The sequence below is a fragment of the Podarcis tiliguerta genome (assembly GCF_965153285.1).
Source record: "Podarcis tiliguerta genome assembly, chromosome: 1".
In the NCBI taxonomy this organism is placed as follows: Eukaryota; Metazoa; Chordata; class Lepidosauria; order Squamata; family Lacertidae; genus Podarcis; species Podarcis tiliguerta.
This window is the reverse complement of record NC_139534.1, coordinates 44,264,808-44,288,635: the sequence shown is the minus strand read 5'-3', so window position 1 is coordinate 44,288,635 and position 23,828 is coordinate 44,264,808. Positions and strand designations below refer to the sequence as shown.

The 23,828-nt window shown below is 40.5% G+C and overlaps 2 protein-coding genes across 7 annotated transcripts in view; one reads left to right on the top strand and one right to left on the bottom strand.

Moving 5' to 3' along the window:
- Positions 1 to 2,890, top strand: part of LOC310663745 (glycerol-3-phosphate dehydrogenase 1-like protein) — a 33,154-nt gene extending 30,264 nt beyond the window's left edge. For all 4 annotated transcript variants that reach the window (XM_083412065.1, XM_083412063.1, XM_083412064.1 and 1 more), the window contains 3 exons: positions 1,017 to 1,250; positions 1,941 to 2,047; positions 2,710 to 2,890. In XM_083412065.1, coding sequence (XP_083268191.1) covers positions 1,017 to 1,250; positions 1,941 to 2,047; positions 2,710 to 2,806 — 438 coding nt within the window. In that variant the 3' untranslated portion in view covers positions 2,807 to 2,890. The remainder of the gene's footprint in view (positions 1 to 1,016; positions 1,251 to 1,940; positions 2,048 to 2,709) is intronic.
- A 1,381-nt stretch (positions 2,891 to 4,271) lies between these two features.
- LMLN (leishmanolysin like peptidase) lies at positions 4,272 to 23,671 on the bottom strand. Of its 3 annotated transcripts, XR_014504247.1 has the most exons (18): positions 23,459 to 23,657; positions 20,698 to 20,795; positions 20,276 to 20,306; positions 19,594 to 19,676; positions 18,870 to 18,987; positions 16,733 to 16,908; positions 16,091 to 16,196; positions 15,755 to 15,849; positions 15,291 to 15,408; positions 13,915 to 14,022; positions 12,977 to 13,053; positions 11,706 to 11,816; positions 11,418 to 11,550; positions 10,708 to 10,867; positions 10,347 to 10,477; positions 9,737 to 9,950; positions 9,058 to 9,385; positions 4,272 to 8,524 (listed from the first exon to the last, which is right to left on the bottom strand). XR_014504247.1 is itself a non-coding variant. In XM_083408934.1 (17 exons), exons 1-17 carry the CDS (start codon positions 23,615 to 23,617, stop codon positions 9,285 to 9,287), a joined length of 2,019 nt encoding a protein of 672 aa, XP_083265060.1. In that variant the 5' UTR covers positions 23,618 to 23,671; the 3' UTR covers positions 4,272 to 9,284. The 3 variants fall into 3 exon arrangements, 2 of the variants coding, with proteins under 2 accessions (XP_083265060.1, XP_083265061.1); XM_083408934.1 differs by having other exon boundaries at positions 4,272 to 9,385; positions 23,459 to 23,671; XM_083408935.1 differs by having other exon boundaries at positions 4,272 to 9,385; positions 22,965 to 23,633.
- Positions 23,672 to 23,828: the final 157 nt, after the last annotated feature.

Genomic DNA, 23,828 nt, shown 5'->3' with positions numbered 1-23,828 from the left:
ACTAATTAAAAATGGCCTTGATATAGGTTGGACAATAGCTGGTTGTTAAATCGCTGTCGCCAGTTAGGAAGCAAATATATGTGACATCACTTCAGAAAAAAGTAATCCTTTGGACATACTATTCTCCAGTGAGTTTTATTGGCTTTGATGTAGGCAGCGGGAAAATATGTCCAATGACTTCTTTTTTAAAGCGAAATCCGTTAGTTTTATGTTGGGCACTTTTTAGATGACTTTCTAGGCAACGTCTGCACTGGAGTTTGTAGGACATATGATAAAGTACTTTTTAGAGATTTGTTGAAGGTGGGACAACATACACATACTTTTATCCACTTGAGGAATTGTGAAATACTTCTTTTCAGGTTTCTGATAGAGGAAGAAAAACCAGCGTCCACACAACACCATAGGCATTACTCTATAGTACATCCAAAGTTGTTTTATTCTAGGTCAGACTATTTGTAGATCAGCTCTGCCCTGTCTACTGCTGTCATTAGCAGAGGCCATTTAATTTCACCCTCTACCTGATGCTTTTAATTTGAGATGCAAGGGAATTTGGGATCTTCCGCCTAAAAATCATGTGCTACAGAGCTATGATCCCTCCCTCATATCACTATCTCACTTAAAAACATTCAGTACAAGGATACACCTCATTAGCTGCTTTGATCCTATGGAAATGTCTCACCAGCTGCTTTGATCCTGTGGAGAAAAACAAGAAGTGTGGCTTGTCACTACCAAGACATATTTAGCAGCATATTCTTCAACTGCAGCAGCACTTCTTATTGTGACCAGACTTGCAGACACCACTTGCTGAATATATCTGAATAGACCACTGAACTGCATGCAGTTTTGCTCTTGGGGGCATTTAGGAGCAACTCAATAGAGAAATGCAGCTGTTGGAATGCATTTGTGAATGGCACCTTTTGCTAAGCATTCGTGCATTCTGAAGTCATGAAACGCGATGCCTTTGTCTCATGTGATTTGTTCTTCTCTTTTTCTCCCCCTGTCCTAACTGGATTTAGAATATCGTTGCAGTAGGGGCTGGTTTTTGTGATGGGTTGGGCCAAGGTGACAATACCAAGGCAGCTGTGATCCGTCTGGGCCTAATGGAAATGATTGCCTTTGCTAAGCTCTTTTGCAAAGGCCCCGTAGTAATAAATACATTTCTGGAAAGTTGTGGTGTTGCTGATCTGATTACCACATGCTACGGGGGACGCAACAGGAAGGTGGCTGAAGCTTTTGCACGTGGTGGAAAAGTAAGTGTTTCCTCCCCAAGATTGTTCTAATGGGGGGCAGGGGGCATATCTAATTAGTATATTGCAGCATGCGTTTGTTTGTGGATAAGACCAGTGGTAGTGACCAAGGCCCCTTGCTAATAACTGACATTGAGTGATGTTAACCTTTCTAAATTGGGCATAATGTGGAGAAAGTAGATAGAAAGAAGCTCTTCTCTCTCCTCCTTTCATAATATAACCAGGCACCATCCAGTAAAGAAGAATGGTGGGAGATTCAGAACAAAGAAAGGGACATAGTTATTCACACCATGTAACTGTGGTATCCGTTCCCAGAAAATGATGTGATGGTCTTCAACTTAGATGGCTTTAAAAGATTAGACAAATTAGTGGTGGGTATCTGCCACTACTCATCATGATAGCTGTGTGAGCTTTCTAGTGTCACACAGAATTTAGCTGAAAATAATACCAAATGAGAGATGCTTGTCCTAATTTAAAAACACATACATTTTTAGTATGTATAAGTAAATCTCGGGTATTGCTTAGATTGGAGTCTGCACAAAATTATTATTTCCATTCTTTGCAAAAGTGAACAAAGGGAGTTCCGGCTTTAGCACTTTCACATTTATTACTTAGTTTTAAATGGAGTTTAGTGATGCAGTTTCCTTTAAACCAAATACAAATGATTTAACACTCTTTAAAAATAATTTCCAGACAATTGAACAGCTAGAAAAAGAAATGTTGAATGGGCAAAAGCTACAAGGGCCTCAAACATCTGCTGAAGTCTACAAAATCCTGAAGCAGAAGAAAATGGTTGAGAAGTACGTAGCTTGATTTTCTAGTAAATATCCTGTCTGAGAAGTTCAGAGTATTCTCTGCACTTTGCTAGCTCCTTTGGCCATGGAAAAACTCTTGGGTGTCTCTGTTGTGAGCCATCACTAGGGTTGGGGGATTAGTTTGTATTTAAAGGTGAATTTACATAATTCATGTTTTCTGAGAAGGTATGGGAACCAAAACACACTCATCATTCAAAATTCACACGTCTCTGAATTTTGCTTGTAGTTCTATGGCCAAGCAATGTTTACAAAACACATATATTAGGATAAAGTGCACATTTAAGAGAAAATAACATACAATGCATTATAGAAAATTGATTTGTAAATAATATATATAATGAGAAATCAGCTTTAAAATGCCGGTGAATTTTCATGAGGCTTTTTTTATTTAAAAAATTGCAAATTGACGTGGAAATGTTGAGAACTGGACTTGAGACACAGAGAAACAGAAATTCATATTCTCCCATTCATACTTGCTACAGTGCTTTAAATTAATATATTTTGATAGTATTCTGTCCTGTATCTTATGATAAAGTTTACATCATGCATCAGCCGTGTACTGAAAAGCCAGCTAAAAATGACCTTGCTGGTAAAAAATTAAATTGGTTGTATTTTGCATGAAAATTTACTAATTGCATTTCTCCCAGGTTTCCATTATTTGTGAACGTCTACCTGATCTGCTATGAAGGGAAGTCTATCAAAGAGTTCATCACTTGTTTGCAAAGTCATCCAGAACACATGTAAGATAGTGTTGTGACTTGCCAGTTAAGTATCTCTGCACGAGGATTCTGTCAGTTTGACCATGCTGAATAAAAGCAAGCAAAACGATATCATCTGTACTATGTGTTCATTGTCATAGGCTATACAGAAAAACAGTGTAACTATTTCCACAGAAAGTGAAGTCCGCTAGATACTACATCTCAGTATAAACTTCAGAAGCCAGGGAAGTGGAGGATATTACATAGGGCTCGTAAGAGAGCCAGTGTGGTGTAGTGGTTAAGAGCGGTAGTCTTGTAATCTGGTGAACCGGGTTCATGTCTGCTCCTGCACATGCAGCTGCTGGGTGACCTTGGGCCAGTCACACTTCTCTGAAGTCTCTCAGCCTCACTCACCTCACAGAGTGTTTGTTGTGGGGGAGGAAGGGAAAGGAGAATGTTACCCGCTTTGAGACTCCTGAAGGGGAGTGAAAGGTGGGATATCAAATCCAAACTCTTCTTCTTCTTCTTCTTCTTCTTCTTCTTCTTCTTCTTCTTCTTCTTCTTCTAAGTTGAAAATGAGGGTGTAATCTCAAAGTCACTCATGAGAATTCAGACATGGAACAGAAGAGTGTGTTCTTGTTCAGGTGTGCTTGTTGAGCCTTTTGTTAAAGACCTCCAGTGAAAGAGTGAAGAACCTCCTGAGGCAGTGTCTTTAATTTCTGAAGCTTTCTTTCCCCTGAGTGACACATGTTTCAACTTGGATCTACTGAAGTCAAAAAAGTCTGGCTCGGTAGTGGAAATCAACTTGTGAAATTGAGTGGGGTAGAACTTGGCAGGGAGGTACTGTCAAGTCAAAACGCTCTAGGTATCGTATGATGTTTTGCCAGTCTCCGCCTCCCTTCAATGTCTCCACATCTTGTCCCATGCTTTCCTGCCTGCCTTGTTCTTTGTTGGCCTCCTTGGGATTCCTGTCTTCCCCCCGATTCTAGCAGGGATGGGGGAGATCTGCCCCACCAGTTCCCCTTCCTCTGCCCTGTTCTTCAAATCCTACTTCACCTCTGCCCACCCTCATCTTAGATTTCTCTTTCTCAGTCCACTGCTGACTCTCAGCTCTTCTTTCAGCTGTGTACCTATTGGTAGCTTCCCCACAAAACTATGCTATCAGTAACAAACTGCTTTCCCTCACAGTCCTGAGGGAAAATGTAAGTTCATGGAGGAAAATGCAGTTATGTGGAGCTTAAACACACATGGAAGCTAGGTCAAATTCCCATGAGGCAATTTAATACCTTTTGTTTACAATTTCATTTATGAATGAAATAATTCCCATGAGGTATCCCAAAGTGATATCAAAACAAAGTCGAACAGTACTGAAAAGTTTAAAATAATGGCATGCTTATCTCTCAACTGAATAATTCAGTTTTTGGGGAGCAGCTGCAGTGTATTCTACATTTCTCGCTACACAACTCAATTTCTTTCCAGAAAGTGTGTAAACAAAAAGGACCAAAGATATATTTTTTTAAGACAAGGTTCTTTAATTTGACACTAATGCTCAAAGTGCTTATGCTAAAAGAATCTTCCACATATTTTAAAAATAATAAAATCAATTGCACATATAAACACCATACATAATCCAGCCTGAAGTCCACTCATGACAAGAAGTGGAAAAGAATAGTTCTGCATAAATAGTATGTTGTATCAATCGGCAAAGTACAATTTACATGTAAAAATCTATGTTGACATTTTGTACTACGGAGTGACAGACTGCACATATATACGGACTCTAACTGTATTACTGTTCTCAGTCATGATCCTGGTTCTCAAGAGATGTGCATCTGCAGACAGTTCTCTACTGCTCATCCACAGCTTATACTGGATTTTAAACTACCCAGCTATAAACTGTATAACATTCATAGAAATTAATTCAGATAAGCATAGTGTCTGCTTTGGCCCACATATGCAGAGATAGGTAAGATCCCCCCCCCAAACAATCTATACCTTATTCAAGCCACATAAAATAAAATAAGATAAAATGTAAGTATGCTCTCATAAAACCCTGCCACGAGATCAAGTTGGGAACCTGAAACAGAAAACAGCTCACAGGCATGGAGAAACTTGTCTAGATAAAATTAATATTTCAAGTAGGTTTATTTTGAGCATATCTGTACAATAACTGGGACCTAACACAATGAAATTATTTAAAATGAGCAGCTTTATGTAGGAGATTGCTTTAACATTCATTTCCTTCCTCATAACCAAGATATGCAGCATTCTATAGTATCAAGTAAAACATAGGTCACATTTCCTTATGACATTTCGTCAGAAAACATATTTCCCTGTTTAGAATGACTGGTAGGCTACTGAATGCCAACATGGTGAGGAGTCTTGTTAGGCTAAATACAGTAATGCACCTATTGTTTGTGTGCTTGCCAAGAAGAAGAATGGTGGCAGTGTTATTTTGTACAGTCGTACCTTGGAAGTGGAATGTAATCCATTTCGGAAGTCCGTTCGACTTCCAAAGCACGGCTTCTGATTGGCTGCAGGAAGCTCCTGCAGCCAATCGGAAACTGCAGAAGCCCCGTCAGACCTTCAGATTCTAAAGAATTTTCGCAAACAGGAACACTCACTTCCGGGGTTGTGGCGTTCGGGAGCCAAAACCTCTGAGTACCTAGGGGTTCAGGATCCAAGGTACAACTGTATTTAGAAACATTGTGGGTATTTAACTGGACACAACAGGTTTCTGTTGTGAGCCACCCTGTAATCTTCGGAGGAAGGGTGGTATACAAATTTAATTAATGATAGTAATAGTTGAAATGTAAATACAGTTTAACTCAACTGCATCTACTGATTTCTGTCCTGAGTCAGGGATGTGCTCTTATATTCTGTATTTTGAAATAGTCTATGGCTTCCTACTGCTACTTTTGTTCTCTTTAAAAAACAAACACCACCCTGACCCATTTTTGATGAAACACTCAATCGCATTCTAATAAACTTGAAATCTCAATGCATCCCCAAAGAACAAAATGTACCTGAAACAGAGAGGCAGTTTTATGAAATTATTTGTTCCAGTGTGGGAAACATTATTCTACTGCAGAATCTAATCTAATTTGTCTCATATGAGGCGAGAAGCAGTTAATACATTTTATGAATGCCTGAAGCATAGCATCAACTCCCAATGATCCTCTCATGATGAGCTACCCTCTTGCATCTTGGAGTTGCTAACATGACACACATGCATACACGTGTACATACACGTGTACATTGTACCATGGGAAATTATTTGGAGAGGGAAAGATGATCCTTTTTCCTCCCAGGCATGATGCTCCCTTTCAAAAAATGCCACTCCAATAGAAGGCTTTACTTTCTGCAGACTGCAATTGCAAAGGAAGCTTAATGCCATTTTGGCTTGTAGGTGATATATAAATACATATCTCTTGTTTCTCCAGCTGCTCTCTTCAGGAACGTTGGCTGCTTGTTCTCCCTGCCACAATGCTTGGGTGAGGCAGGGCAGCAAACATGCTTTTTGCCAAGCCTAATTTCAGGAGGAAGGGCGAGTGTGCTGCCCACAACAGCTTCTCTGGTTGGCAAATGTGCCCAAGGACTTGTGACCCCTGCTCAGAAAAATGTCCAGAAGCAGTTGAGATATCTACAATGGTAACAGCAGTGGTAGCAGACCTTGCTTCCTGCACATGAGATTGTTCTGTAACAGTAAAATATGTTTTAGATGTGTTTACCTTTGCTAATCAACCAGAATTTGTCTAACTCATAGAGGAGAATAGACTACTTATATTTTAACTGAGGAGCATTTCTTTAAACACAGTAATCAATACCAGTCACATCGGTTAGGGCTGTGGATTATAAATTGCTACCTTGTTCTCAGATATAACTAGAATCTCATATTAAAACTGTATTTTGCTTTCACAAGATGCATAAAAGCAACTAATAGCTGCATGCAAAGGAGCTGGAAGGTAACACAGCCAAATGCTCTCTTAAGTTCTGGGCTAACATATTTACAAACTTGCAACTTTTATGGGGACCTTTAGATATTTCTCCATTTCATTACATTCTCAGATGGACAAATGCCTAGCAGAAGAAAAACCGTTTCTCAAACAGGACAATGTTCTATTTTTACGACACAAACTCATTAACATTGGTAAAAATGCCTATACACAAAGTTAGCCAAAAAGTTGATACAGTGCAATTGTTTTGCTTCAAGACAAACAATGAGAAAAATGTTCAAGTATATAAAAGCATCCTTACAAGATGCTATTTAAGTTCTATTATTATTGCACAGATAAGAATTAGTCTTTACTCCATGTTCCACGGAGCCATTTCCTATTAGTTGAGCTATAGATCTATTTAGAGAATTCTCATTCATATTCAAATTGGACATATTTAAAGCATTTCTTAACCCTAATATTTTATTGCTATTTCCATGCCTTCCCTCCCCCGCCCCCCGCTTATTTAAGGCTAATGTCGTGTGTAATATAAATAGTATATTTATAGTAGTGTACACATATTCACATCATTGGAGGAAATCCCCTCTCAAATGCTTCAGTCAGCTTTCTCATGCTTCAGGTGGGAAGCAGTTTACTGACTAGCTGTATTCACACCAACCCTCTTTGTAAAAATAAGGTTTATTTTAAGAAAAGAAATCTAGCAGGCACTATTAGAGCAGGGGTGGCCGACCTTTAGCTGTATTTGGACCCTTGACCATCCAAGTTATGGTCCAACATCTGGTTAGCCACAGGTTAGCCACTCCCCATGTACTTTCTTCAAAGAGACTGCATTTCTTGTTAATGGAAGAGATCACCCGATTCCACTCAAGTTTCTGATCTCACTGTGCTGATCAGCCTGCCACCACTGCACACTTTTTGAGAGGACTGGAAGATTTAGGTAAACATTTGCTTCTCCTAGTGCAGCACTGCTTTCAATGGATCAGAATGCTCAGCAGGACCAGGTGTGAACCCCCCCAGTCCCAAGGCAAAACCAATTTGTGCCAGTTGCAAGAAAGGAAAGTTATCAGAACTATGATCCCTGAGGGTTTTTCAGTCTCACGGGAACAGATTCTTCATCTACAAGTTGCTCACTGACTGACTTTTAGCAATTTCCTGGTGGCACAAGCAGCATACTTTTTTTAAAAAAAGAAAGTTTACAAGTCTTCATGTACCCAACATAATTGAGCTCAGCAATTCTTTCAATCAAGAACCAGAATAGGGCCCCTGATAATAGAAACCCACATTTTGGCCCCAAAGGTGTCAGTATGGAATCTGTAAATATCACAGTTTGGTGGTGTGTTTTTTTTAAGCCCCCTCAAACTTAATTATGAATTCAGTGATTTCACTCTTCCTCTGGCCTACTCACCTAAGTGTGTGGAAAACTCCCCCTAAGGACTGGCTGTATACCAGCATTTGAAGAAGGCCAATGCAGTGAAATGAACATTCATGAATGAGGGCTACTCCTTTCTTCAAATTACCTTGTAAGAAACTGAACATGAGTAACCTAACCCAAAACAAGTTTACTTAAGAATGTTCAATCCTAAACATGCTTGCTAGGATGCAAATCTTCCTAGCAAGTATGCTTAGGACTGAAGGCTTAAGTCCATCAAAATTACAGCATAATACTTTAGTTTAGTGGTTGGTCTTCAACAAGTTAAGGGGAGATTAAATATTTTCATTATTTAGAATATCAAAAGTGCATGATGTGCAGCTATTGAAAAGTTCCTCCATATTCTGAGCAGCAGATACTTCAGAGAATACCGTGGTACCTCAGGTTACATACGCTTCAGGTTACATACACTTCAGGTTACAGACTCCGCTAACCTAGAAATAGTGCTTCAGGTTAAGAACTTTGCTTCAGGATGAGAATAGAAATCGTGCTCCGGCGGCGCGGCAGCAGCAAGAGGCCCCATTAGCTAAAGTGTTGCTTCAGGTTAAGAACAGTTTCAGGTTAAGAACGGACCTCTGGAATGAATTAAGTACTTAACCTGAGGTACCACTGTATCTTCAAATCACCAGAGTGTACAAAGCAAATAACAGTTCTGGAAGCATCCTAAAGCTGTACCAAAAGGCTAACTCTTTGGATACATCTGCAAGAATCCATAAAGCCACACTAGGCTCAAGTTATTAGCAATGATGGCGACTTATTTTCATGGCTTTTAAATTAAAGGAAACTCTGAGGTATATCTCTAAGGATGCCAAAAATTCTGCTACCAGTTTCAGAGAATTCTGCCTATCAAGAGTGCTCCAGACCAGTGGCAACATAACACTACTGGCAATTTTGTTCCCCACAATTTGTTACCAATGTAAAAACAAAACTTTAATACTGGCACTTATTGAGATGACGCTGTAAACTTCGCCTCTCTCGGGATGGAGGCTGTTTCTCCAGCACCTTCTGCCTGTGATCAGCCGGCCTTCTTGCCACAAGGCAGGTGGAGATGTGTTTGCTCTTCCGGATAGCTGCCTTTGAGAAGAACTCAAATGGAGTGTACTCTAGACGTAGTCTATGGGGTAACCTGGGAGCCCAGTTTAACTCCATGCACAAAGAAGAAATCCAGCCAGTAGCGGAAGAAAGTTCGCCATCAATAGCCATAAGGTCACTACCAGGCTAGGGGAACAGGAACACAAATCTAAAATAAATTTTAAAATGGTATTAGCATAGTTTAAGTACTTCTGCAGATGCTGTTCAAAATAGTCATTGACAAACAGGAACCGAGGCAGATGCTCTTTGAGAGGTCTAAACTTTCATTCATCATTTTTCCAAACTAAAGAAGAGAAGGAGGGGGAAAGAGTTTTCCAAAGCCTAATTGAATTGTCTGTTTTGGTCCTGCTCGCCTCCTCTAAAACCACTGTAGTGTAAAAAAGTGAACTAGCTCTCCTGTTTGCTAGGAATATAATTCTGAAAATGCTACAAAGAACATCACAGCAAAACAAAACAAGAACTCTCTATTTCACTTAATGACTTTTGAAGGGTTGCTTACCAATAGATGTGAGTCTTGTTAAATTAGCAACTGGAGGAGGATCCTGCTCAGGTGGGCAGAAATCGCAGAAGTCTGAACACGCTGGGCAAATTAGGTTCCCAATATGTACCCATCCATTCATCTGAATATTCACTGTTAGGATTTGACCTGAGCGACTGCACAAATATGACTCATCCTTGACCCAGACAGTCAGCCCACGGGGAGAACAAGAAACCTAAGAAATAAAGTTGGACTAGCTAGATTATTGCAAGTATTTATTTAATTTTTAAACCAAGTCTTTTAAGAGACATGTTGCTTGTAGTCGAGCTGTCAAAAGGAAAAGCTCGAACAATTTGTGTGTACCTTCACTTGTTTGCATGTAGATTTGGAAGATGACAGATTGTTGGTCAGGCCGTGTAAGAGGGTATCTGCTCACTTTAGAGACTTAGACTGTTGGCATAAAACTATTGGGCATGAGGTAGGGAGGTATTTTGACTTCCACATGACTATCTGGTCTAATACAATTAGATACAAATATAGAAACATGTAATGACTAGTTAAGAGCAATAATGATTTCTAAACAACACAACTTTACAAAATGCAACCTTAAATTAAGAGCTCCTGCAGTTACCTGGTAACAGCCACTGCCCCAGTCCGGGTAACTGAGTTTCTTTCTGCATTGTTCCATAACAAAAGCTGACTTCTGAATGAGACACACAGAATTTGGTCCATATTTCTCTGCACCATAGTTTTTGAAAGGATCTAAAAAACCAGGAAAGCACTGTTAACACATACTGTGGACTGCTAACCAGCTTCAGACTGTGATTTCAGATCCTAGTTTCTGAGCCTGAAACAAACCTGGGTAGACTCAGATACACAGATGCAACATGACAACCATGGGTTAAGCTAAAGAAGCTATGGGTTTCCCTTACATTGGATCCCAACATTTCTGAAAGACATTAAAGGAAAAACTAAACACAAAACCAACTGACCTGGTTGATTTTCGAGTATTCTACAGTCTGAACTTCGCTGAAATTCACCGCTTAAGTGCCAGCTAAATTCCTGACTGAATGGACAGAAGTCAGCAATTTCAACAGACCCACCATAATAAGGCAAATCTTCTGATGGTACCCCATAAAGACGGTCAAAATACTGCAAAAGATACAGTGACAGAGGCAGCTATGAAGGTAGAAGCAGCACAGTCATATGATCACCATCACCATCACCTGGTAGTAATAGCAAACTTTTACAATGACGGCAGAAACCCACATTCCATACATTGTATTCATGTTAAAGAGAACCAAAGCACAAAGCTGTAGTTGCTACTGCCATTAATAATTTTTATTTTAGAAACAACAGTATTGCTAAAACCGCACATACAAGTCTGCTATGCATGACAAATGCATTCTCTTTTGACTGTGTGTTGTCTGAACCCTAAACTACGGTTAATCTTAACTATGGTGAGTGGAAACAAGCCAGCTGCTTAAACTATGATTTAAAGTTGACTTGTTTCAACAAACTACAGTTTGTATGTGATCCGACAACAAATCAAGCTGAATCCAAAATGGAAGCAAAAGCTTCCAAATTCTTCCTTGTGGTTGCACTGGAAGAGAAGGAGGAAGTGCCCAGCCCCTCTGCTTGTTCTCATGTCTGAATGAGACTGGTGGTTCATAGAACTCACATAGAGTCACACCCTTTATACCTGATATTCCTGAGGAAGCTGTTGTGGGAATTTCTGTAAATTACACACTGCCACTGCTCTTTGGTCCTGCCTACAGGTTAGCTGCAATGGATTAGTCCGCAGAGTGTCACAATATGGATCCACCAATTCTTTCCTGTGAATAAAGTTGAAAACCACAATAAGGGAACTGTTAAAATCTTTTTATACAACACTTAACAAAAAAATCAGTACTAGACAGACAAACATTAATAGGCTATTGCAATGCCAGTGGCATCACTGAACATGCAATCTAAAGAAACATATTCTTACCTTCTCCTCTTGTGATCAATCCAAAACTTACAGCTTTTCATCACAAAGTCACAGCCTTTATCTCGGCCCCAATCAAGCTTTTCTGCCATGTTGTAATTGGCTTTATACCAGCTGTAAACATATGTTGAAATAGAAATTAGATTATTGCACTTCTGAACAGTCAGCAAAAAGTTATTTCAAAGCTCTTGCATGTGTTAATCAAGCTACCCGATATGAACCATTTCCTAAAGAAGGTAGGGTAACTGAAAGAAAAGGCAAATGCATTTCTACAAACAGGCACACGTATTGTCACCTCCAAGATTGCTGCTCCTCTTTTGGCTTAAGAAGCGAAGCCAAAAAATGGAATTGCTCTTCTTCTTCAATGAAGGAATAAACAATGAAGTGGGGGGGGGGGGTATTTCAACAGCTAGCGCTAATGCCACTCTAATTCAAATCTGACTAGTTATTGCCAGCCTTTTCCATCCCCCATTATCCACTTTCAATTGGAGGGAAATGCTCGAGAATTACAATTAGTTCAGAAGAATCCTTAATTTGAGGGATGTGCGTAGCACTGTGGGTTAAACCACTGAGCCTAGGGCTTGCCAATCAGAAGGTCGGCGGTTCGAATCCTTGCTACGGGGTGAGCTCCTGTTGCTCGGTCCCTGCTCCTGCCAACCTAGCAGTTCGAAAGCACAAAGTGCAAGTAGATAAGTAGGTACTGCTCTGGCGGGAAGGTAAACGGCGTTTCAGTGTGCTGCTCTGGTTCACCAGAAGCAGCTTAGTCGTGCTGGCCACATGACCCGGAAGCTCTACGCCAGCTCTCTCAGCCAGTAAAGCAAGATGAATACCGCAACCCCAGAGTCGTCTGCAACTGGACCTAATGGTCAGGGGTCCTTTACCTTTTATCCTTAATTTGACTATACAATTTCACATTGCACTAGTAGATAAATAGAAAATGAATGGAGAAATTTTGATTTCAATTTCATGTTAGAATTTAAGTTATCCAACTCAAGATATAGGCTTTTCACGTGCATTAGAAATAGCTGACTGGCAGATGCAAATCCAGAATGGAAAGATTAATCTTAAGACAAAACCTCACATGAAACCCCAATATTTACAAGAACAAGGAGCGGCAACAATATCAACAAAATGATTTGCGTAGAAATGTTGCATTGTTTCCGAAGCCTAAAATTCAAACATCCCCAACTACATAAGTTTCTTAACTATATATTTAAGATCTGTCCAAACAAGGCATATTTATGAGAAAATCAAAACCAACTATACATCCTTACCCAGTGTCTTCCATTAATGCCAAAGTGATGCGGGAGAAGACCCTGTTCTGAGTGTGCGATCCAGTCATAGCTTCGTTCTGAAAGTAACCACCCAAAAAACCCATAAGCTTCATGACAGAACAGGAACTCATTCCTCGTTTTGGCGTGGGGGAGAAGAAAGAATGTGTACCTTTGGGCATAAACACTTATTACATAGGCCCATTAATTGTTTCTAACATTTCCTTGGTTATTTCATATATGATCCTTCCCCATGAAACGGTCTGAAGTGATTTACATGAATGTGCTATCCCTGGGCCAATTCAGATAAAGTCTGGGATAGTCTTCATCTCTACTTAGGAGGCTTGATGGTAGAGGATTCAATAGGTGTTTAAAGCCAGTGAAGAAGGCACCTCCTGGGTTTATAATGGTGTGCTCCTGATATCTGCAGAAGGCCCTCTCATCACTGTATAAGTCTATAAGCTGACTATAGAACGAGGAGTTGCATGTAGTCAAACACTAGGGGACGGCCCTAAATTGCTCCTCTGGTACTGTTCATTTAAAACAAATGGTAAGAAATGGCAGAGTGGAAAGGTAAAGACAAATAAAGACAAAGGTAATAATTACAATATATATTCTTTATATATTCAATATATATTCTTTATAATGCATGGTATTCTTTCACAAAGCAAGCTGTACTGCTCCTCTTTTAAAAACTGTTTTATACAATCCCATTTTATCTAGATTGCAGTGACTGCCCAATTAACAAGTTCTAAGGGAAAGATTAAATAAAAACCTGATGATGGGGGAAGGATCTTTCCAGTGATAAAACCTACTTTTAAACTTTCATCAATCTGTCATCCTGGAGACAAAGTATCCGATATCACAAAAACCTGCATTTCAGTTTATGATCACCTGGCAAAAAACCCAATAGCTACTGTGTCATAATTAGCTGTACTGACCTCCAACAATCTCTTTTCCCAATGATTGAGCTCTGTACCCATGCCACCTTGATTTTCAAGTTCCATCCCCTCTAGAAATTGACATCCAAAGTGTTTCCGGGCCTCCTCCTTCAAAAAGATGCACCAGAAGACCGCTGTCAAAATAATTAGCAATACCCTTCCTTGAGAATCAAAACTAACCCCCCCCCCATATTTTAAGTTGCCAGGAGGGGTTTCCTTCGTCTTGCACAGATTTCCAATGAAAAGGGTCCCCCAATTCTTCTTCCTATATGTGTTGAAATGTAAGGCTGCTATCACAATGTGGTTCACATGACTGGCAATAGGCAGCCATGCTGGACAGCAGAACAGGCAGGCAAGCAAGCAGTGTGGGTGGCAGGTGTCCCAGGCAAGATGTCTGGGAAGAGAGGCGCTTCATAGAGTGATTTGCCCAGCAGAAACCTGAAGTGCTTCCCCTGTTAAATAGAGCTGCAGCAAGTGTTAATGGAGGGAGGAGGCACTTCAGAGTGGTATTGGGCAAAAAAAGGCCCCTACTTTAAAGCTTGGGGTGAGGGGAAGGGCAAGGTGTAAAGGGAGGACGGGTTACATTTACATGGAGAAGGGAGGATTGTCAAAGGGGTTGGTGGGCAGGGGAGGTTAGTGAATGGAGTGAGCCGGAGATGGAAGCTGCTAGTAAGAAGTACTATTTAAAGTTCATGAAGCTGAGAATAATAATTTAAAAAAAGTTTAAAAATTAATTCACCTATATGAAAAACATAACACGTTCTGATCTCATAAAACCCATAATTTGAAGTCTTCAGAATGATTCGGTTATTTGAATCACTTGGAGGATAAAAAGCATATCTAACAGGTAGCTATGCAAGCCACGATGTGAACAGGCTTTTGCCCAACTTCCTTCTGCTTTAGCAGGCTGAAGGAATACAAGGAGCAACCCAGTCTGCTGGAGTTTTGTGTCTGTGCTGTGGCTTCATGCCACTCAGGTTCTATGGCGGCATGATGGCAGCTTCCATGCACAGCTTGAGATCTTTCCTTTTGGTCTCTCATTTCTTTGAACTGATATCTTTGGCACACCTGCGATATCCGGAACCAACCCCACTCCCATGTCTGTGGGTGGCCTTGTTCTGGTGCTCTAGTAGTTGGAAAAGGGCCAGCCACTTTACTATTACAAGGACTGATCATTTTTCTAATGAGAATTATTCCTTTTGACATGCATTATTTTACCAGTAAGCAGCTTGCCAGGGATACTGGGAGTAAGCTATTCCTATAATTCTCAAAGTGTTAGATAAACCTCCTAAAGAAGGCAAGGCAAATTGTGTAGATGCCCTTATCTGAGGAAGTTAGTTAGATTTATTCTGATAAAAAGTGAAAATGATACTTACAACTACTTTAGGAGTTATCAGAAGGAATACATTGTGAAGCAGTTTCTTATTGCCCCGTACATCCCATAACCGCACAGCGCTATTTACTACTTTATTGCTCCATTGATATACACCAAGGCTGTAAGGAAGGCACACTGAATTAACTTGACTGGCAAGCAGGATCAATTCTAAATATGATCAACAGGCTGATCTCAGCAAATGTTAAATGCATTTCAAAAAAAAAAAAAATTAAACATGGTAACTGTGAAGCTTATGACAGCTGGCTATGAAAGAGGACATGGAAGAAAAATCAGCCAAGGAAACAAACCAACTGAGTCACAAGGTATTAAAATGTTGACAAAAGAATTATTTCGCAACTATGTCACATCACTTCCTTCAACAAAACTACATAGATTCATAAAGTCCAACATAGATTTCAATATATACATAGATTCATAAAGTCCAACATAGATTTCAATATATACCTTTCATTAAAGGGTGGCAATCCATTTTGAGATGGGGCAGTCAAAGGATTTCCATCATCATCACGATAGAATGCAAACAGCCCAGCAGAAAAACCCTTTAAGGCAATGCAAAGTCATTTATATTATTTATCATCAACGTAAGAAAGCATGTTTTACCTAGAACTTAACAAACCTCAAAACAACAAAAAAAGTTGTCTGAAAGTATAAACATACAGTGTAGGCTAAGTTCACATCTATGTCTTTTAGAAGAGAAACAAAAACAAATAATTTTTTGCATGGTGCAACACAAAGATGTTGCTAGTATTTTAAATGAATGCAACAAATAACATATCTTACCAGTGCATGAATGATTTCATGTTTCACAGTAGACAGCATGCCAGCAAATTCTTGTGCTTGGGTTGAAATCATATTCGGACAAAGATTAGCATACCCTGCAATTGGTCTGGGAAATAATGAAAAATATATTTCTGTAGAATAAAAACTTCACCGTCTTAGGAACATGCTAAGCTTAATAAATGAATACAAACAATGTGCACTCAACAACAACCAAAAATCTAAATTTAGAATGCTAAAGCGCGTAAGCAATTGCAGTTTCACCATTTACACAACGGGCAGCAGAGTGAAACATATTTTCACTCCACCCCCATCTGACCACAAATTAAACAGATTTTGATAATGGTATTGCTAGTAAAATCTCTTAACAAAGAGAAGTTGGATTTCTCTGCAAACAATAGAGATGAAGAGTGCAACATCTACTTTAGTAGGCGATTCTTCTGATTTCATGATTCAGGCTACAAACACAGGCATCTACTGCTCAAAAAAGGAACTTAGAATAGACAATTCTAGTTCCATTAAGAATTAGCCATTAATTTGAGCAGCACAGTTCATCTAGTAAACTGGTCCGTTAAAGCCACCTTTGGAAGTCATTACACCAGTACACTTATAAATGAAAGTTAATTTGGAGGGGGAAAATGTTACCTGTCCATATCAGCTTCCAGTTGACAGTATGCTGCATATGCAATAATATTTTCTTGGCCACACCTTTCGGTAGTCAGAGCACTAACATATAACACGAAGTCAGCATCTCGAACCCCTTCTTGGTCTCTTACACCAACAGGTCCACAATCCAGCATTTCATTACACGCCCTGCATTGCTAAGACAATAAATTTAGAGGAAATTAGTTTCAAACAGACATAATTTAACAACTGTCTTCAGTCTAACAGAAGAAATTTGGTAACCAACTGCTCAGAGTTGAGGCACTGAAATCAATGGCCATGACTAATTTATAGAATCATAGAATTGTAGATTTTGAAGGGACCACAAGAGTCATCTAATCCAACCCCCTGCAAGGCAGGATTATTTTGCCCAACAGGGGGCTCAAACCAACAACTCTAAGATTAAGAGTCTCATGCTCTACCAACTGAACTAGCCAGCCATTTAATAGGCCTGCTCTGAGCATGACTTAGATACAACCCATCCTCCTTTCTATTTTTCTTTATCTGACGGAAGAAAGATATTAAGACAATGATTTGCCACACTTATATTGATTTTGTAATACTGCTCACAGCCAATATCCAAAGGGTATAGTTGCACCTGATTATTTTTTTAAATAGCTTTTGAAAGCTATATCCTCCTGGAATCCACAAATGCTTTTTAAGAGCCCAAAGTCCAGAAAATGGCAAGGTGTGTTAGGACCAAATGATATTGAAATAGAGAATGACATTAATGAATGCATAATCATTTCTTCCAGTTTTTCTTTTGGAAAGCTCTCATGCCTACTACACTGTCTTCCAATCCAGACACATCCTTCAGATTGTGAAAGTGAGGTGGTGTGTGTGTGTGTGTGTGTGTAGCACATAGCTGTCAACGTTTCCCTTTTTAAAAGGGAAATTCCCTTATTCCGAATAGGATTCCTTGCAAGAAAAGGGAAAAGTTGACAGCTATGGCGTAGCATCTGAAGATGCTATAGTACATTATATTGTGACATCTTATTATCATTGCCCATATGTAGATTGTATAAAGCACATCGTCCTCTATGGTCTACATGCACTGTGGTTAGCCTTAATATCTGGTGCCAGAGAATTTACACTGGGCGAGGTATATGATCACTCTTGATCTGTTCAAGGTTTTTAAAAATGCAGCTTTCATCCGGTTTATCCAGCTGTTTTGTTAACTCAAGGAAAACTAAGGAAGTAAACACTGAAAAGTGTAATACAGGGACTGCCCAAAACTTTTAATGAAATTGAAACAAACCATTCAAGTCCATTTAAAAACAAGACATTAAAACTGAAAACAATTTTTAAAAGTAGCCAAGGTCCATCAACATAATATACTTTTGAGTGTTTCTGAACCCCATAATTTCTCTGCACTCAAGCTGAAAATTCAATCCTCTCACCAATCTGTTGAACTCAGCTCCTAGTCCTCTCATCCCTGTTGATTCGCAACATTATTTGCTCTTCTTAACTTCACTTTGCTTGATGCCACTGATTGATTTGCCTTGATACCACAGGTAAGTACCAAAGGAAATGGAATCTTCTCATTGTGATACTATAATGGAATTTAAGATTATACCCTTGCAAGTGATGACTGGCACAGTTGACTCACAACTTCTGTTCAGAAATCTGCTACTTATAAGAGCTGCTATGTTTTTTCCAGCCAGGGATGTTAACTGTGGATACATAGTGCAACCATTCTCATAAGACATGTGCTAAGAATTAAGATATTTTTATTTGTCCAGGAATTTGGATCATGAAGTGTTATTTGTGCTACAGAGCTTTATTGCTGCTGTTCATTACATTTTCATTTGTTGGGTTTAGGAGTGATTTTATTATGATTATAGCATTATATAATTGTTGTTGTAAGCTGCCCTGTGCTCCATTTTGGACAAAGGCTAGGGTGTAGATCAATCAGATCAAATCAAATCAAAGGAAACCTTGCTCAAAGGAACATGTCCCAGTTGTTCCTTTAAAGTCCTGCCCTTACCTGCCCCTCATGTATGATATCAGGTGCAGGGCAGGTAGGCATGGCTTATTGAAAATGAAGGATGCCTGAAAGGCCATCTTCGAACCATAAACTGGAAGTTCCCCACACCTGGGCCGCCGAGGACTGAATTACCTGCAGGTGTTCCTCAGGAACTGTGACTGGACCACACTTTGTATATTCTGCACATGCTTTTCGGCAGTATCGGTGAGGGTCATCTTTCTTCCTTAAATATTCATTTGTTACACACTGTCTTAAAACAAATCAGAATTACAGATTTAGTTATCAATGAAATGGATGCATAGAATAAACCCACATAACAGAGAAGCTAGGTATACCAATGTAACCAAGTTATCATATTTTTCACCCTATAGGACGCACTTTCCCCCCTCCAAAAATGTGTGTGCGTCCTATGGGGCGAATGCAGGCTTTCGCTGAAGCCTGGACAGCGAGAGGCGTCGGTGCGCACCGACCCCTCTCGCTCTCCAGGCTTCGCGGACCTCTCCGCAAGCAGCGGGAGCCCAGCACTGGGCTCCTGCCGCTTGCGGAGAGCTGCCTGTTTGGGGGCTGGGGTCGGGGGAAGCTCAGGCTTCCCCCGCCCCAGCCCCGCGCCTGGGGGGGGGGAATAATAATTTCCCCCCTTTATCCCCCCCCCCCAAAAAAAACTAGGTGCGCCTTATGGGACAGTGCGTCCTATAGGGTGAAAAATACGGTAATTTACTTATCAGAATGGAATTACTCTTAGTGGGGTTTTTTGGGTGGGTGGGTGGGAACAATTCTGATCTACAGGCAGAATATAATCTTAAATACAGATTTATGTTGACACTTACTATTAAACAACACTAAACCATGTACATACCTGCTTAATAGAATGGTACCAGTAGGTTTCCGTACTTGAAATGTCTTCTCTAAATAGGAAATAGCTTGCGGGAAAAGCTTATTCTAAATGTGCAGAAAAGAAAAGTCTTTTTACACCAAAAAAGAGAGAGATGAAACTAGATTCTAAAGAATGAAGTTCCAAGTCTCACTTACTAAGTATATTTTCACAGCTTTGAACTGAATGAGATAAGCATAAAGAGATGCTGATTTTATTGTATTATCAGACAATACTCATGTATCCTGAACTTTAACAAAATCTGCAGCAAGGTGACACAAATTAAGATTTGTAGCATACTTCAGAACTTGGTTCACACGTGAACTCTGGCTAGTGCTAACACAACACTTATCATTTCTGTAGTTCTTAATGCTGCTTTTGGTTAAAGTTGCCAAAGTAAGGAAGAGTGGAAATTGCACCAGAGAGGGAGGAGGGGAAAAGTCAGTTTGCTCCTGATCACATAGCCATGGTTAGGAGAACACACAATGTGAGGTCTGCACAAATTTCAAAAGCAGTTTCAGATATGGAGCAGGAAAGCTGTTTAGAAAAGTTATAATACCACTTACAGCCACGGATCATGCAGACGAGTGGATTGGCGCAATTAAACTAGAACTCCATTCAGGAATAGGCATGACTGACATACATGCAAGAAGGAAGAGTCACATACCTTTATAAGGTGCTTTTTTTCAGGTGGCAATCTATGAGGAAAGAAAACAATAAGGGTAGGGAATTGTTTCTTTTCTATTTGTATGAAATACTATCATCAACCAATCCCTTTCCACCTATAAAACCAGTTACTCCAGACTCAGTCCTGCAACACAAATGTGTCCCCCTTAATACGTATTCCCTATTGCTTTGCCTACTTGTTTGGTGAGGAAAGCAGAAGGGGGACAGGTCTTCCTAGGTATCAGCTAATTCTCCAGTACAGGTAAGATGTCCTCAGGTTGGACATGAGCTCTCCCTAGTGCTTGAATGCAGGAACTAAAAACTGAAGGCATCTCCACATGCGGGGAGAAATACCTCTCAGGTAGGACCAACAGCTCCTTCCCACTCAGAATAAGAATTTTAGAAGGCTGCCATTATACTTACTCCTCAATACTTTTGTCATATACTGTCTTAATTCTTAGTTGTTCATCCACATTTCTCTTTATAACACGATTTTCTTTAAGATAAACTTTATAGATAACCTAAATAAAGAATAAATAGATTTGACTCAACAAAAAATATAAGAAACAGATGCATCTATCAGATTTATTTACTAGTTTCCTTTGCACACACACACCCTTTACTATAAAGGTCCAGGGTTATAACAATAAAAAACAGTAATAGAAATGACACGGCTATTTATTTTGCTTGATGCTGAGAAAGCATTTCACAAAATATATTGCTGGGTTCTTTTTGTTGCTTTGGAAAAGTTTGGGTTCCCGCAAGAGCTTTATGAAATAGATTATTTCATTTGATTAAGAGAGAGGAACAAGTCAAAGCTGCCCTCTTTTTTTGATATTCAGTTTGTGTCTAGAACTGGTGATTTGTGCAGTTAGGCAGAAAAGATAAATTCATGGCTTTGTACGTGGACAAGTAGAATTTAAAAATGGCTACATATACAGATTTCTGGCTAGTTGTTAATCAGTCAGAATCCAAAATAATGTCAGTAGGCACTATAAATCTATGTAGTTTATGTGCTAATTGGCAATTTTGTTCCTGCCACGGTTGTAACATATTAAAGCTCAACTGCTGCCTATGAGGGGAAGGATGTGGCTTGCTCCCCTCCCCACTTTGGGGTGTGTGTATGCGTCCTTGGGGTGGTGTGTTGCTTGTTACTGTTGAATATTGCTGTGCCCCTGTAGCCATTTTTCCTTGGCATATGCAGCTGCCAGCTGCAAGTGTGGGGTTGTAATCACTGTTTGGGAGTGCCTGTGTGTGCCTGTGTGTTTGTTTACAGTTTCATGCTGGGGCATGCTTCTGGTGCATATGTGTTGATGACTGGTCATGAACAAGTAGAGCCGGTTATGTATGCCTGGTGGAAGGTGGCAGGTTGGGCTGGTGCTGGCAGGGTTATTATAGATGCCATGGGTGTCTGTGTCACCTGGCATGTAGGCCACAGCCTCTCTGGTGGTGGGGGGGGACAGTTGGATGAAGAAGTTTTTACATCACCAGCAGATCACTGGTGGCCACAAAACATGGCAGAGTCTGCAAGTTGTTTCGGATTATTATTATTTTTACAAACTTTACTGAAAACTTTTAGAACTATTACCAAACAACCTGTTGTCTTCCAGGACAAATGCATGTACAGATGTTAAGTCTTGTATGGAGCCAGCTACATGGCATCAAAGCAGACTTTAAAAATATTTTCCTTTACAGATTAAGCTCACATCCACAGGCTATACGTCTATCTAAAACAGAGTTTTCCAAACTTTTCATGTTGGTGACACACTTTTTAGACATGCATCATTTCGTGAAACAGTAATTCAGTTTTGCATCATTTCGTGAAACAGTAATACAGTTTTACTAGCAAACCAGAGGTTAAACTAACCCCTTTCTAGCCCCAAGAGGAGCATGGGGAGTGTACCTACACTGCAGCTGACACACTAATGTGTGGTGGCACACAGGCTGCTGTGATTGAGACAGAAAAGAGATTCCTGTACAGTACAGTACTGTTAATAAACAATATAAATTCAGACCATATGGAATCAAATCCTCCCCCCCCCCCCCCGTTATTCCTCTTATCACCCTTCAATGATGAGCTGAGCATTACATAAGTGCTATATTCCACACATATTGCGTCCAAGCTTCTATGGTGGGAGGGAGTCACCCCCCCATTGGAAGCAACTATTTGTCTTGTTGCTAGGAGTCTTACAGCTTAAACTTCTCTGTTAGGCCATAATCCTATGTACGCTTAATTAGGAGCCAAGTCCGATTGAATACACTAAAATAAAATCACATAAACAGGATAAGATTTTCTATTAAATCCATTACCACTGAAAACATCAAGCATTTTTACAAACCAAATTTTCCGTTAGAGAAAAGTAATGACCATGGGATCTTGATGGGTGGGTAATAACAAAATAAAGAATATGATTATTTCCATTTTTAACTTGTGCTATGGGGTGGTTTTTTATGGGGTGTTTTTTTTTAAGTGCATCATTAGTTTAGCCGTCAAGAGAATCCTGTGTGCCATAAATGGTGCACTACTACTGAGAAGAATTAAAGAACAGAGCATAGTGGCTTCCTTCAGAAAGAAAACTAAGCCTAGCTTTTAATCTCAGTATTTTGTCAATTGGATCACCTTGGCTTTCTACAATAAAGCAGCAGAATAGGCTGAGTCGCTCAAAACAACGGGAAAACGACGTACCTACCCCGCGAGGTAAATGCCAAAACTGTAGAGCCATTTCCCTGCCTTTAGTCTAACAATGACAAAAAATATCGGAGCGGCACAGCTTAAAGCTATTTTCCCATAGCGTTTCGCGGTCCTCCTTAGGAAAAAAAATAAGTTGCTGGGATGCGTGGAAGAGACAACCGGCACCAACCAACAGGTTACCGCTTTGCTGCAAACCGCGAAACGCATCGGCATTCCCAAACGAAGGATCCCAAGGAAGTGGAGGAGCGGAGAGTTTTAAATCGGATTTCCGAAACCGGTCCCCACCATCCTCACTTGCATTCAAAGCAGGAACTTTTACGAGCACAAATGCGAAAAACAGGCGGCCGACAACGCTGCAAACGCGGCAACCGACGGAAAGATGCGCGGAAGCTAAAGGCGAGTCCTAACCATCATTGGCATCCGCAGGTCGAGGCGGAGACCCTGTGTCGCCCTCTTAGCCCCCTCCCCCCCGCTTCCAAAGACCCGCCTCACCTCCCTGGCGCTGGGGATGCGGTGGTGACACACGGGAGCAGAAGCAGCAGAAGCTGGGCCGCAGCCAAGCAGAAGCAGCACCGCGAGGGCGGCGGGGAAAGCGGAGAGCGACCGGGGAGAAGCTTGCAGAGCCCGCCGCCTCTTCGCTCCGGCCGCCATCTTGACAGCGGCCTTCGCTACCGCCGCCTCTCCACGGGCAAGGTCGGTTCCCCCTTCCCCGCGAGCCAGTAAGAGAGCGCGGAGCTGAGAGGAGAGCGCTCCTATTGGTCGCACCTCTTTACGAGGCGGGGCGACGGCATCAAGAGAGGAAAGGAGAAAGGGCGGGGGGGAGTCCGTGACTGCAAGCCCAGCCAATTAAGAAGAAGGAGGG